The sequence below is a fragment of the Gymnodraco acuticeps genome, unplaced genomic scaffold (assembly GCF_902827175.1).
Source record: "Gymnodraco acuticeps unplaced genomic scaffold, fGymAcu1.1, whole genome shotgun sequence".
Lineage (NCBI taxonomy): Eukaryota > Metazoa > Chordata > Actinopteri > Perciformes > Bathydraconidae > Gymnodraco > Gymnodraco acuticeps.
The window spans coordinates 900,918-915,924 of NW_022992191.1; the positions used below are offsets into that span (position 1 = coordinate 900,918).

The following is a 15,007-nucleotide window of genomic DNA, read 5'->3' on the forward strand; positions in this document are numbered from 1 at the left end:
ATGGTAGATTTAAATGAAGGCTGTTGAGACAACATGGACCTACATGAAGGTTTATGGCTTTCTGACCCCTCCCAGATAAACAAGTCTGACCTGACTCATAGGGTGGGGAACTGGGGATGAAACAAGACACAAACATTAGCTAATGCACTCTGGCTGGGGGAGAAACCAAATCAAACAGAAAGGCTAAAAGCACAGGCTACAATTCCAGTCATGATCATTCTAAATAACAGCCTCCCTTGTACTTTGGCTGAGGTTTTGGCTGTGAGGAGGTTGGTCATGGGGCTCCCCAATGTGATGGCAATGCACTAATCTGCCCTGTATGGCCTATTCACATGTGTTCACACCATTGTTTCCAGATTCTAAACAGGAACTGCAATGTTACCCACGGGAATTGTACATTTGTTGTGCAGAAACCCTTTAAATGCCACTCTTATTTTAAATCAGCGTGTCCTTGCAGTTTCATCACCTCTCATGCATGTTGTGTATACTATTCGGGAAGTATTGTAGAATAAAAATAGCTATAATAACATGCAGCTGTTACTGCTGAACACTGCAGAGACACATGGGGAGACAGGATGCATACTAAACAAATCTGTTTGAGCCTGGGAAAACCGAGTTTGCTCACAACTAGAGCCGTATACCAGTCGGTGCTGCAATTTATTACCCGGTAAACACGTGGGAATAGTATTTCAGCGCCACAAGATAAACAACTTCTCCACTCCACGCACATCTCGCGATAGGGGACGCTCCCTCAGTGTGCGCCTATTGTGAGAGTTTTCCAACTCTCGCGTGATCTTGGAAGTTTCCCACGCCTGTTGTTGTGGCGTCTGCCCTTTTCGCTCACTCTCATTCGCCGCCTCCCCCTTTTTTCCCTCTGTCTTCCTCACCCACCCCCTTTTCTCTCCGTCTCCCTCGTCCCTACACCTTCAGTCTGCTTCTGTTGTCTCGGCGGATTGTTGCGGGCTGTGGGAGAGAAAAGGATATCGCGAGTATTGGAGTTTTGGTGAGAGTTTGTGGAAGATGGCGCCTGTTGTGACAGGGTGAGTCTGAGATTCGGGGCTGGCGGTTGGGGAACGAGAATACAAGTTATAACCATGAAACAGCTACATTTAAACCCATGTGCTACATTGCAATGTTATGACCTGTGGTTTACTTTGCTTTAACTATTTTCTTCGTCTCACTGTGTTTGAGTGTTTTATTTTTCTTTGCCCAGTTACTTATAGGCTGACTGTTGCTGCAGTGTTTTGTGAGCTAGCCTCAGCTAAGCGATACTTCACCCTCGGTGGTCTTTTTTTCCCCAGACAACGGCGAGCTGTTAGCTACTAGGCTAGCCAGCAAGCTAAACTACACATGTTTATTAAGAAAGCTATTTAACATGTATATGCGTGTCCAGTGTGAAATTCGTGGTGTAGCATTGGTTTCCGAAACGTGCTCAACATGTAGCCGGGCAGCACGCTTTAAGAAGTGCATTCACGACTTGAACACTGCTAGCTGTCCGATAATGGACGTCAGCTAGCGATATAGTGACTGAAACACGTTGCGGCTTTGTGAGCGAGGCATCCCCCTTTTGGCAGTGTTTTTAAAAATGCATTTGTGAGATACTTCTCAGACACGGCACGCTTGCTGTACATCTCTGTAGTTGGTGTTAGACTGTTATTCTTAACCACATTTTTTAAAGGGCTGTATGACCATATTTTAGGTTTAAGAAAATGTATAAAGAAAGCGTAATTACACAGTATGAAGATGTCAGGCACCCTGTTTCGCTGATGGTGGTTTGTTTTGTTGACTTGTGATTGTGTTTTTGGCTCATGTTACTGTAAGTATTTGCTGTGATTGACAGACCATCTATTTTTGAATAAGGGGCAGGTAAAACAAATTAGCTCCTGTCCATCATGGGCTACACAAACTATGCTTAAAGTGTAAACGTTTTTGTTTTATTATAATTGCCATGAGTGGAATACAAATACACATTTAAGCTCGGGGCTACCACGCACGCACAGTGTATAGCAGCGTGTACTTTTTACGACTTGTGCTTCCTGTTAGTGGACGACAATGCTGGTAAATAGTATTTGCATCTCTGTAAGCAGGTTGCTAATACAAACTCCAACCTAACACTGCAGTGCATCTAAGGACAAAAAACACAGATAAACACCCACAGCCATGTGCGCATAACACCATAACCACTGCAAACATGATTATCAAATGATTCACCCTGATGATCCCCTAACGTAAGATAACTAGCTGCTCTTGGCATACTTTCCCCTGAGTCACATATACAGTTGTTTTATCTATGTGATGTTTAAAAAGACTTCATTAGGCTTGGTGCACGTTCAGTAATTACCGCTAGATCATATATCTGTGATAAGTATGTCAGCCAAGGATTTAAGTGGGAAAATAGTCTTCTGTTTTTGAAATGATCATAGCTAGAGAATGTCAAGGATATATTTCCTCATAAAGTCAAGCAGTACTGCCTTGATTTGTTACTCCTTGCATCTTTGGTTATGGGACCACATTATTCAACATAAATAAGCTTGGCGATTACAATTATTTCCCTGCGCGTTAGCTAGACACGAACATATTTCTTTGCACTTTTGATGCTATAATCCCCACAGACAGCTCAGTGGGTGACAGACATTCGCTGGGCTTGTTGGAGGTGTGTGTATGTTGGAAAGAGAAGGGGGGGGGGGGGTTGATGTGCATGTTCACTTGGGGCTTTCCAGCAGACCTGAACTGATTTCAGTTGAGGGGGGGGAAGTAGCGAGTGGGAGGGAGGAAGGGGGCAAGCTAGAGGGCAGGCGGGTCAGGTCTGGGTGGCTGGCCACCTGTCCAGATGATATCTCCAAATTCATGTGTGTTTGGCTGTGGGTTTTTCGGCGAGTGGGGGTCAGTGTGTGAGAGGGGGGTGGGGCTGACGGGTGTTCTGGCGAGAGAGGTTTAACAGAAAATTAAAGTGCCATAAGGGGTCTTTTTTTAGCTGATGGCAGGCCGGGTGCACAGTAACGGTTGGAGGCATCACGGAGCCTGACCACAGCTTCATGAACTGTTTGAATGGGGCTGGCTTCACACAAGGGAGGGGCTCCACAACCACAGGCTTGTTAACGGCATCATGACTTTCTTGTAATAGCATTACAGAGAGGCCGTGGTTGAATATGTGTATCTGAGTTAAAGGTGTTGGTTATACTGAATTCACGTAAGTGTTGCCCTTAGAGACATGTGTTTGTGTCTTTCTGCTTAATTTAACTTGCTGCCTGGAAATCTATTTATCCACAAATATTGGAGAAAAGTGTGTTTGCATTTACATGGCATTCTCACTGTGGAGTTTGACACTCGATGTGTATGACACTTTCTGTTTTGCAGACCTTTTTTCTACTGCATAAATCATTTCCATGTATCACTCCTGAAATGGCTAGAAAGCCTTGTAGCTTAGACTTTGATATTCATGACAAATATGACACGGCACAAAATCTACGATGATCAAACACTCCCCTCAGCTTTAACAATGGCTGTGAAGAATATCTAGTTTGCTTCTTCATCAGATCACACCAGAAGGATAAGTCTTAAGCCAACAAAATGGCGTAATACATTTGTCTTTTTATGTTAATGCATTTTTTAGGTTAACACAAAACGTATGACTTAACATGGTAAGCACACTACTTGACATCAGCGTTGCAATTAACAATTTCCCTCATTAGCTGATTATTCTGACATATCATTTTGAATGTTGAAAAGACCAAACACGGTTTCTCAAAGCCTACGGTGACATTCAAGCTGAAAGTCACAAATCTAAAAATATTTCTATGAAAATCTAAAAATGTGTCACTGGCAAATAACTGACCTTTTAACTTAAAAATGTGTCAAACAATTAATCGATTATCAGAATAGTTGCTGATAAATTTTCTCTTAAACGACAACTACTCTCGCTTGTGGTGTAAATGTGCAAGTGGCCCCTATCTTTTGCAGAAGTACACAAACACTCCTCTCCCCGGTAAGGCATGGTCTTACTCACTGTTGTGGGTTGCCACAATAGCACACATTAGCAACACAACTCTCGATCTTCAGAGGTGTGGGCAAAAAACACAACAAATGAAAATAACACTGTTGCTTTCATTTGCTTTTCTCTTTTAGAGAAACTGGTTGTGATCGCTGAAAGAGCAGCACTGTTCACCTGGCATAATAATGGCATGAATCACTTATTTCAACACTGCTTTGCCTTTGCTGTGCCCCAGAGGGACGGGATTCCATTTTGCTCACCCCCCTCCCATCTCTTCACCCAAAAAAAGAACAACGATAGAGTCTTTCAGGCTAAAAGCCAAGTGTCTCTGTGCGGGTGTAATGATACTACAGAGCCTTCCTTTGAGACGCAAAACCTTGTGTTCTCGCATTTGTTAGCATGAGCGTGCAGTCCGAGCTCCAAGGCTGTGTTGACGGTGATATACTGAGTGCACGTTGAAGGGAGACTGAGTGTATCTAGATATAAAAGTTGATCCGTGTGTGTGTGTGTGTGCACGTGCATCCATTCCCCAGGGTCCTCTCCTCTTCCCGGCTTCCCTTTTATGAAAGGAGAGGTTCAGAGAGAGCAGCAGATGTCGAAGCGCTGACCTTTATGGTGGCAAAGGCTCAGACTACAGTTAAAAGACATGCAGAGTCACCCCCCCCCCCCCCCCCCCTTCTCACCCTCGTCCCTCAAAGCAACACACACACACACACACACACACACACACACACACACACACACACACACACACACACACACACACACACACAGACACAGACACACAGCTACCTTTAGCGGCAGCACTGATGGATAGGTTAACGACAGAGATGACACAAGCCATTTGATCTGTGTGTCACCTCAGTATCCCGCACCCTCCAAAGCGGCCTTATATCCACCCAGAGCCATGGAAATCTTCAAAGTGTGTGTGGTGGTGTACAGCAGTCACAGGCATATAGCACCAAAGCAAATGAGCCACCGCCAGACATCTTTAGGGGGATTTATCCTCATGCATACAGTAGCCTATTGTTTTGGAAGTTCATGCATATCCATTACTCCACATGATTGAGATATCCCCCGAAGCCTATACGGTTTTATTCAGGGTTCATATTCGACTTGTTTGCTCGAGTGACGACGAAGCCTCTCAAAGCACCAAGTCTTCATTCTCTTGTTTCCATATTTAGCGTGTCTGTCTGTCTCAGGGGAACAACCACAGGAGACACCCAAAGGGGATAGAAATGCACGTTGTGTAATTTGACTTGGGTTGCCGCCAGCTTGGCACTACACATTCCTGGTCCCCAGCCACGTGCTAAAGTGTGCACAAACCAGATATACCATCATAGTATGTCACTGTACCTTGACTTCCCCCCTGCCTAATCATAACAAGTGGTTTTCTGAATAGAGTGGTGCAGAAATGAGTTGGCAAGTATTTGGTTATATGCCTGAAACAAGCTAACTAAATAATACTACTCACCGTCATCACGTCGAACAAGAGTCCGCCCTTAGCTTAGCGGTGGTGAAGTGTAGTCATGCGACAGTGATGTAGTTTGTTTATAGCATTATGCTCACTGTTTTGGCAATTTACGCTTCAACTATTCAACAAGTGGGGTTAATAAGTAGAGATGGTCCTGCTGAATGAAAAGTGTTGGTATCATAGCATGTGTTCGCAATATTCATAAAGTCGAACAATAAATTGCATCATTGCACCACTGTGTTGATTCATTTGAGGGGCCTGCTTCACCTACTTTCTGCAAGGCCTCATAAGGGGTTTGGATTTCTCACAAAAAAGCCACAACAAGGGGGGGGGCATTTATTTACTCGTGCAAGACTTGGAATGCAACAGTGAGCTTATGCTATTTTTTCTATCTGTGGCTCTTCCAAATATGTTGCTGCTGTTTTGCTTCTGCGCGGATAGGACGGAACATTCTGAGGGAAATCTAAAGCCAGTGTGGTTTTGAAAAACAGCCCTGCCGTCATGTTTGATAAAGGCCCAAGTCCTCGTGGTGTTGTTGCTGGCATCGCCCGCGCCGCTAAGGAGAGACGGAAAGCTAACACGAGGCAAATGCGACAGGCGTTGGAAGTGCGTACCTACCCGCTGACTTGTGTTTTGGAGCGGATCCGTTGTCTTTCACGCAATTGCACTCCCCTTCCCAGAGAATTCCCTGCCCCTGCTCCTTTTGCTGTTTGTAGCGATTACAGCTTCTCCAAGGGAATGTTGCTTTCTACTGTGTCAGCAGTTCTTTGCTCCCGCTGTCCCTCCACACTCAGGATGTTTCATTCAGAAAACATGAACTAGTCCCCCCTGTCTGACTCCTGTTTGCTTTCAGTGAGCCAACCCTTGCCCACTTCCTGTTACGGGGCAGCTGAACCTGAGAGGAAGGAATATGAACCCCCTTTGAGAGTTTAGTGTTAGTCCCTCTCTTTTGGTTTTGTTCGCCTCAGGATGACAAAGGCAGATTTAGTCTTTAAATAGACGGCCTGTGATATACCGTACAACAGACCTGCTCTAAGCTTTCAGGAGAATTCCCCACAGAGCCAGGCTTAGAGAGAAAATCTCTGTTATGTTTTTTATTCTGTTGGCCCATATCATCGCCTTGTTACTCTCAGCCGCGGCAGCGAGGGCTCAGAAGCATTGTTCGAGTGTCTCTGGGCCGGTTCATACATTCAGAGGAAGGTTACAAATATACACAGGATCTCCCGTGTTGGGAAAGCCCCCAACGAGGACACCTCCCACGGCTCAAAGCAACTGCCACTATTACTGAATTAGATAAGAAGGGAGTGGCAAGCAGTAAGCCAGCCTGTCGTAAACCTTCCTGAGAGTAATGCTGCTGGGGCTGCCATTTATCGTCTGCTGATGGCAACAGAACAGTTCCTACCTCCTTCCCCTTTAGCTAGATGGCTAATGAATGGTGAACACATTGCTTTGCCGTTGATTTATCCTTGCAAAGCTTTGAATTAACATGTTCACAGATCAATCCTATTGTCTTTGCTTGAACTTAGCATACCCCTGTCAGTCTAAAACTCTTCCCAATTCATTTTAAAGTGATATATAATGGAGGAAAACCGCATTTTCTGCATTTTTTGCATTAGAAAATGCCTGAACAATTAATCAATTTTCAGAATACTATACGAATATTACACCAAAGTTTCGACTGTCAGTCTTAAACCCAAACATATTCATTTTAATATGGTATAAAAAGGAGAAAAACTGCATTTTCGAATGAGAAAAGAACGATTCGTCAATGATCAGAAAACTCTGTTAATATCACACTTATCGACACTAAGCTCCAAGGCTTAGAAATAAGACTTTTTTGTTCTTGTTGCATTGGACCCTTTTTAACTATTAAATCAGGCATATTATATGTAGTATTTACTATTTTTGAGCAAATGTTCTACTGTTTAAAGAGTTTAGTATGTGTCAGAGAGAGAGGTGTCTGAAAAGAGCGAGACGGGCTTATCAAGTGTCGGGAAAAACATTGAAGAAAAAGAACAAACCGAGCGAGAGAGGGGTTCCAGGAACACCGTTATCTCCGAATGTTTCTCTGCATTGTCTGCTTGTTTAACTCCCGCTGCCGGAGAGTCCTCCTGAAGAATCCGCCTGGTGGCATTCCTGTGGCTGTTGACGTCAGGAGATTTTGGCCTTTTCCTAGGTTCGAATGAAGTAATAGACGTGTATGTCATTTTGTAGAACACTCTACTGATTGTGGTCAAGGAAACAATGGCTTTTTTTCATTCTTTCTTCTTGACGAGAGCGTTGTTCATGTTGTGGTTGATCATCTTGCGCTTGTGGCTGATGTTCTCTAACGTTACCGTCTCGTTGGAAGCACTGCTGAAGAACGTGCGTGAGGTTTCGCATGAGCTCATGGAAGGAAACTTGTTTTCTTTATATCTATTGGTTTATCCTGAAAAGTCACCAGCAAAGTCTCTTTATTTATCACCCGACTGAAATGTATGAGAATTGGACCTCAAATATTCCAACCGCAACTCGCCAAAGTGTCTGGTAGACGAATGAATCCGGCACAATTGACCAGAGTTTATTATTCACCTCCCTGCAAACGAATCTTGACATATTCAGCGTTTAATGCGATTTAAAGCACGCTAGTGTCAAGACAAATTACTGTGCCGTGTGGTTAAGATTAAGGAAACCATTTTCTTGTTTCACATCTCGTTAATGACAGACTATTTTGGAAAGTATAGCATGTTTTAAAGAGGAACAATCCCCTTCCTCATCATGACACTGAAACCAGACAGCAGTCCCGAGGTGACAACGTCATTGCTAAACAACACAGACACATACGTGCCGCTGCAGTCTCTACGTTTGGGTTTAGTTTGCTCAGGTTCATCTCACAGCATGTGGGCTAAAGGTCATGTCTCTTTCTGTTTCTCGGTGTCTCTCGTTTTCTGCCAGGATTTCTATTTTTTTTCTCTCGTTGCAGTGCAGTCTGTCCTTTGGGTGGTTTTGAGGCAAGGGCAGGGCGAGACGGTGGTTAGTTTGCCTGAGCTTAGTGCGCTGACAGATGTCCAGAGAAACGTTTGGACTGTCCCACTTTACTAAAGCAAGTACACTGGATAGATGAAAATACATTATTGTAGAAGTGAAATTTAGTTTACAGAAGAAAAGAAATCGGTAGCAATTTTGATAACTCATTTCAATCTCTTCTTTACACCTAATGTCAATCTTTTGCTGCTTTTCTCAGTCTTATAACTTTCTGAACTATTTGTTGGTCAGATTTAGAGCTCAAGCTGCTTATTGTTAGTTGCATCATTGTTGCCTTTCATGTTTTCCTTTTACACCCAATCATAAGCCAAAATGATATGTTACACTTTGCTTGGCCCTTAAGCAGAGTCTGTGATCGTTTAGCAAAGTCATTTCTTACTTTTTATCCCCAAAAAACCAACTCACGTGGCTGCTTGCCATGAAGCACCTGGGTTGTCAATCCTGACACGTCTTAGGTTGTTTTAGTTTAGTTTAATCAAGGTGAAAATTACGCGGACTGTTCTGTGCTTCTCGATCAAAGCCTTCGAAGATAAATGAGGCTGAAATTCAATAAGGAGCCAACCGGGTGGCATAGTTAGCCACCTTTCAACATGGAGACCTGTGATGACAAGCATCTGCCCTGCGGAAACACTAAAACCCAACGTAGCTGCCTCCGCCCTGAGCTGGGTGCAATAAATCAAAAGATAATTTCCTCAATATGCTCAAGAGTATCATGGAATAAATTCAAGACGGCAACATTACATAAGAATGGACCGCATATGATTCCTCTATTGATGAATCTGCCAATTCTTTCCTTGTTCAATGTATCTTATTGTCTATAAACATGTCCATTATGGTGTCATAGGGTTCACAGTGACACCCGAGCTTCTCATTTTGAAATTTGACAATAAAAAAAATCATGACATTTGAGATACTGGAACCAGATAAAGATTTAAAATATATTAAAAATAGTTAGCTCCAAATCCAAGATACACTTAAATAGATATGTTTGCATGCTAGCTTTACATGCAAACAAGTGAAAAGCAATGCAAACCACAAGTGATACGTTAGTCTTAGCAATGCAGCAGTGGTGAAGAAAACCTGATTCAACTTGCAAACTAACGGGCATTTGCTCAATACACAATTCTAGTTAAATCCCTGAGTGGTTATCATATGCTCAACCACTACCTGCTTCCTTATCGCCGACTGTTTAGCACCATAGCACGAGCTACAGTAGTGTTGCTGCGGTGGATCTGGACTCCTCGACCCCTCCCCCCCCGGGTTCCCTCTGCTCCAGCAGTGAGTCATCAGCTCAGCAGAGAGTGAGAAGGGGGAACGAGGAGCGGGAAAGGCTGGTTCATTCAGGGTTCAAGGCTCCCTCGCCTCGTCCCCTTCCCTCTTCTTTTCTGACAGCTTCCCCGAGCACATGACCCGCCTCAGCCCTTAAACCCCTGGCCCTTCTATGTGTGGCTGCAGTCTTTTTTTTTGTATTTTCTATTATGCATTTCCTAATTTTGTGAGGTCACATCGCCTGCGAGTCTTCGCACAATGCCTGCTCTGCGTCTCCTGTGGCGGTGTTTACTTTTTGTGTTCCATCTTTTTTTCCATTGCTTATGTGAAGGAAGCTCTTTGGCTTTTACACGTTGTACTTTTATTAGATTCTTTTCAAAAAGAAGTTGGACTGTGATGTGATTATACATGTTGTAACCACCCACTGGCGAGTTTGAACATCTAAATCATGCGGAACTTCAACCATCGTGAAGTTTGATACGTCGTTTTTATATAATATTAACAATAAACTGGCTCGAGTAATATCTTCCCTGCCTATACTTTGTCGATTTACTGTTGAACTAACTACTGTCATTCGGGAAATGTCATTAAAGAGGCGACCAGCAGCGTTCTCAAACATCTCCGAGTAGTGAGGACGCTGGGCATGAACGTAACAAAGGTTATGCCTTAGGGCAGAGGCACATTTACTGTCTGAGGTGTGACTGTTTCCTCTATCGTCTGTTTGCCTGAACGGAGAACAACAAGCCCACTCATGAAACCTACCTGAACATGTGCCTTGATTAAACCCATGTAGCTGTTCCTAGTTCTTTTTCTTCACATTCTACGACATAGAGCTCCACCAAACCTTAGCGGAGCAATCTAACCACGTGTTCAGCAATACCACCTTTTCTATAGCATTTTCTGAAATTGAGGTGAATTAGTTCAATGATGTCCACTGCGTCTGGTAGGGCTGAACGGTTAATCGATTTTAAATCGCAATTTTAAATGATAAGATTATCAAATTGCAAAGCCTGCGATTTTTTTTTTTTCTCTTGTGTGTCAGTCATCCACACCAATCAGAAGTGCTGTGCTCCACATGTACCAGCCATTGTTAACCAATCAGAAGTGGCCCATGATAGTAGGTGATAGACAGATTGATCCAATCACCTGCCAAGTATTTTTTAAGTGCCTGCCCTTTCCAAATGGCTTCCAATGGAGCTCTCCTAGATGGTTTGGTGAAACAAAGCATCTGGGTCAGGTTAGTAATGCTCCATCACGTGTTTCTATTACAGGGTGAGTCTTAAACTGAAGCTTGACTTTAAAGCAACCCAACGGAAGTTTCATGTAAGTTTAGTTCTTTCACTCGTAGCTCGGGCTGCGGGGGTGCTAGAGACGGGAGCACGTTGATACGACCGTCCTAGCCGGAGATATGGCCGCATCTTACAATAAACTTCCGTTGGGTCGCTTAAAAACAAAATCGCGAATCGCAACCGCAATATTTGTCAGAAAAATCGCAATTAGATTTTTAAATTTTTTTTTTTTTTTTAAATCGTGCAGCCCTAGCGTCTGGTCCTAAATTGGGACACACGTTATCTGAGCAAGTGAATGGAGCCAGGTGGAAGGCAGCATAGAGAAAACACACTCAGAGCTTTGGGATTCACAAAGGAGACTTCATTAAAGATAGAACAAGCATCAAGGGAGTGTGTCTGAGAGTTCAGGTTGTCTCCACTGCACACACACACACACACACACTGAAATGTCCTTACCTTGTGTTCAGGATATATTGTATCTTGTGGAGCTTGTACTCGCTGGTGCACAAGCAAGTGTACGTCTACATCATGGGCGTCGCAGCCATTATACGAGGGTGGGACAAGCCCCCCCCACTTTTTCAAATGATTCGTTTAGACCCCCCCCCCACTTTTACCATGTGGAAAGTCCGTGAATCGGTCTATCCACTCGCCGCACTCTGTAGAGCGCTGTGTCAGTGCTTCACTATCAAATCCATTCCACTTGCTTATTGAGAGAATGCCCAAATCAATGAAACTCCGTAGCCTACCATGTTTTCACTGCTACTTTGTACCAAGGCAGATTCTCCCATAGCGCGCGCATGTTCAAGGAGTGTTGTCGTAGTTGGACCGCTCGATCTGTTGTATAAAGCGATGCCGGTAGCGGAGGTAAGGCACACACACCAAGTGTTCAGGACATTGTTAATACAGCGAAAATCAAAGCTTGGTTTGATATGTTTTCTCCCCCAGACAACATGGACATTAGAACATTTTTTTCAAAGAATAGGAAAGTAAGTCTTCAGCTGGTAGCAGTTAACACAGTGATGGCTGCGGCGGCAAAAGCGCCTCACTTCTGGAGAGGAGTTTCATCTTTATGTCATGATAGAGAGATACAAATACTGAATAGTTTAGATGAGAAAAGGAATCGAAATGCCAGGTTACTAGTATTTATCATGTAAACAGGGAACATGAATAACCGATCTCTCTGTGCTCATGTAAACACCATGATGTCCATGTAGAGGCGCAGTCAGTGTGTTTTACTGGAGCCTCAATTCGATAAGAGATTATTTTCTGAGTTCTTTAAGGTACTCTCTCTCAAAATGATAATGTGCATTTTGTTTTAATTATACTTCTTATCATTCAGAAGCTTTTTGTGTGTTTATGTTTTACTGAGTGCTTATAGGCAATTTCCATCCCAGTATTCAGTTAACTGTTTATTTTCTGTGCACATTACATAGACTAGCTAATATTCTACCTACTGCTTGGGACTTTGAGTCTTCAAAATGTCCAATGTCACAGACTGGGACTTACTTTAGAGTCAGTTGTATTTACATTCAGTATGACTTGTTATGATTCAATGTGAAAGAGTATACTGCTCAATAAATAATGATCACTTCACCACCTCTCTTGACATCTAGGCGCTTGAGAGTGAGTCAGAGGCAGAACACAGGGACAGTGAAGGAAGGTCCATTGCTGAGGTGAGTGATGAAAGGGAAATGACAGTTTGACGGTAAATTGTGATGTGGACTCTCATCCCAGAATTGTAAGGAAATCAGTGGGGATATTGAACGGGAAACATTTCAGTCAAGGGGCATCATATGGCCAATATAGACAGAAGAGCAACATTTATTTGAACATTTAAGTCGATACCATTCCTAGGTGAACTTAACATCTGTATGGAGTCAGATCAGTCCCAATATTAATACATTCTCACAGAAGGATTCACAAATGTATTTTGCGTTTTATATATAAATGACTCTCCACAACAATATCTCTCAATGCACTCTCAAATAATTATTGTTGTATATAAATGTACAAAAAATTGGCATTTAAACTGCTTTTTATTAATTCAAAGACGGCTCTGAATTAATAATCAAATATGTTTCCTTTCTTTACTACTGGATGAAATTACAAAATGTACCCATCATTTTCCTCATGCTAGTATAGCCACATAAAAGTATCAAACCACCAGAATACAGGAAATCTATTTTTTTTTTGACACCCCCCCCGTTAAAAATGTCCCCCCCACATTCAGGATGCTTCCTACGCCCATGTGAGATGTCTTTATTGATTGTGTGCCAGGCCGAGATTTAAAGAGTCCGTCCATATGGAGCATTGATGTAAGGAGAGTGCGGTCAAGAGGGAAGGGAAACATGGAGGGAGGAAGAGAAAGAGGGGAGGCCCTTTTTTCTTTGGCTTTTCTGCCTCTGTCATTAAGCTCTCCCATGTCAAAGACAGATGGAGTGGGTGCCCTCGGTGTGTGTGTGTGTGTGTGTGTGTTCACTTGCAAGTGCAGACTGATGTGACCCGCCCAACCCTCCACACACACTTACACACGCCCTTGATTCTGCCTCGAGCGGGGCGTCTCAGGGCAGCTACCAGCCCTCTGCCATCTGCAGTCGTTCAGCCTCCAGGGTCCCACGGCTCATCAGCAGTCAGGTTACTCAGTCAACTTCTGTCTGCTCAGGCAACACTTTTCTTGTAAAAGATCATTTTAGGGGCCTTTTGGGATTCTGATCACATCCGCCTTCATTTCTTTTGTTTCATCTTGCCCTTCTCTCGTTCCCGCTGTTATATGGACAACCAGTGGTGGAGTAATGTGAGAGACATTCAGACATATTCCTCATATCAACGTACAGGCGTCTTTGACACATGTATATCATGGATTTGCCACTGATAACGTAATAATCATTTGTCATATAGCCACAATCATGCCCTGTAACTTTGAATTGGCTTTCACATCATAAGTATACTTGTGCTTTAAGAACACTGTAATTATTGTCATCCAAAAGAGGCTTCCTTTACTTATTTCTTACTATATAAATGATGTCTCTCAAAATCACACACCTTTTTGAAGCCCTAAAATGTCAATTCAGTAAGAAATTCCACCTGATCCATTCTGTCTCCTGTCTCCTCTGCTTCCTTAACCTCTGCTTTCCTTTCCTAGTTGTGGGGATGCTCTTTAGAAAGTGAGCTAACAGGCGTGCTTGTGAGAGTATCTGAAGTGACTCTGCCCTCACCACTGCTAGCCTGCTGCTGCTGCGATTGCTGGCACGCACATTGGCACATGCCAGGCCGGGTGCCAGGCGCTCAGCGAGCCCCCGACTCGAGCCACGTCTCGTCTCGTCTAATACACTTTCTGCCCCTTCCCCTCTTTACGTCTTCCTCTTTGTCCCCGCCCTCTCTTTGAAACACTTCTCCAGGGTTGACTTAGGATAAGTTCAGCGCCCAGACTTGGCCGCCGACAGTTTTTCCTCAATGATTAAATATGTGCTTGAAAGATTGTGTGCGTAATACCCTCGCCGCGGGCCACACACAGCATGGCACGGTGTGGCCGAGGAAGTAAGTATGTGTTAAAGGAAAAGGCTGATGTTTATGCTCCGTGTGTGTTATAGCTATGAAAGACTGACATCAGTATGCAGGTATTTTTCAATAGGCAGCCAGCGGGCTCGAATTTCCTAATTTCTTTCACTTAGTCCCCGCCACGCAAACACCTTCTCCTACTTGGTGAGGCATGTTATTTCCACCTATTTCTTCTCTGTCTTGTCTTGAAAGCTTTAAGAACACGTCATAGACAGGTGAGTGCAACAAGAAGCACACTGTCTCAACCTCGGCTCGTTCTTGTCTTTCAAAATAGTGCACATTTTTGGCAGAGCTTCACCAAATGGAGCTTGCAGGCATGAGTTGGTTCTCTTCTAAGCTCCATAACAGTTTTGCCTGGCATTTCAAGCCTATAATTTTGCTTTACTGGTGTGTTTACTTGTG

General features: G+C 43.5%; 1 protein-coding gene across 3 annotated transcripts in view; it reads left to right on the top strand.

The window, feature by feature from the left end:
• Nucleotides 1-894: 894 nt before the first annotated feature.
• rbpjb (recombination signal binding protein for immunoglobulin kappa J region b) overlaps nucleotides 895-15,007 on the top strand; it is a 52,834-nt gene continuing 38,721 nt past the window's right edge. For 2 of the 3 annotated variants that reach the window (XM_034205207.1, XM_034205208.1), the window contains exon 1: nucleotides 895-1,040. In XM_034205207.1, coding sequence (XP_034061098.1) covers nucleotides 1,021-1,040 — 20 coding nt within the window. In that variant the 5' untranslated portion in view covers nucleotides 895-1,020. Of the gene's footprint in view, nucleotides 1,041-12,678; nucleotides 12,721-15,007 lie in introns of those variants that run through there. The other variant, XM_034205209.1, reaches the window with a different exon arrangement.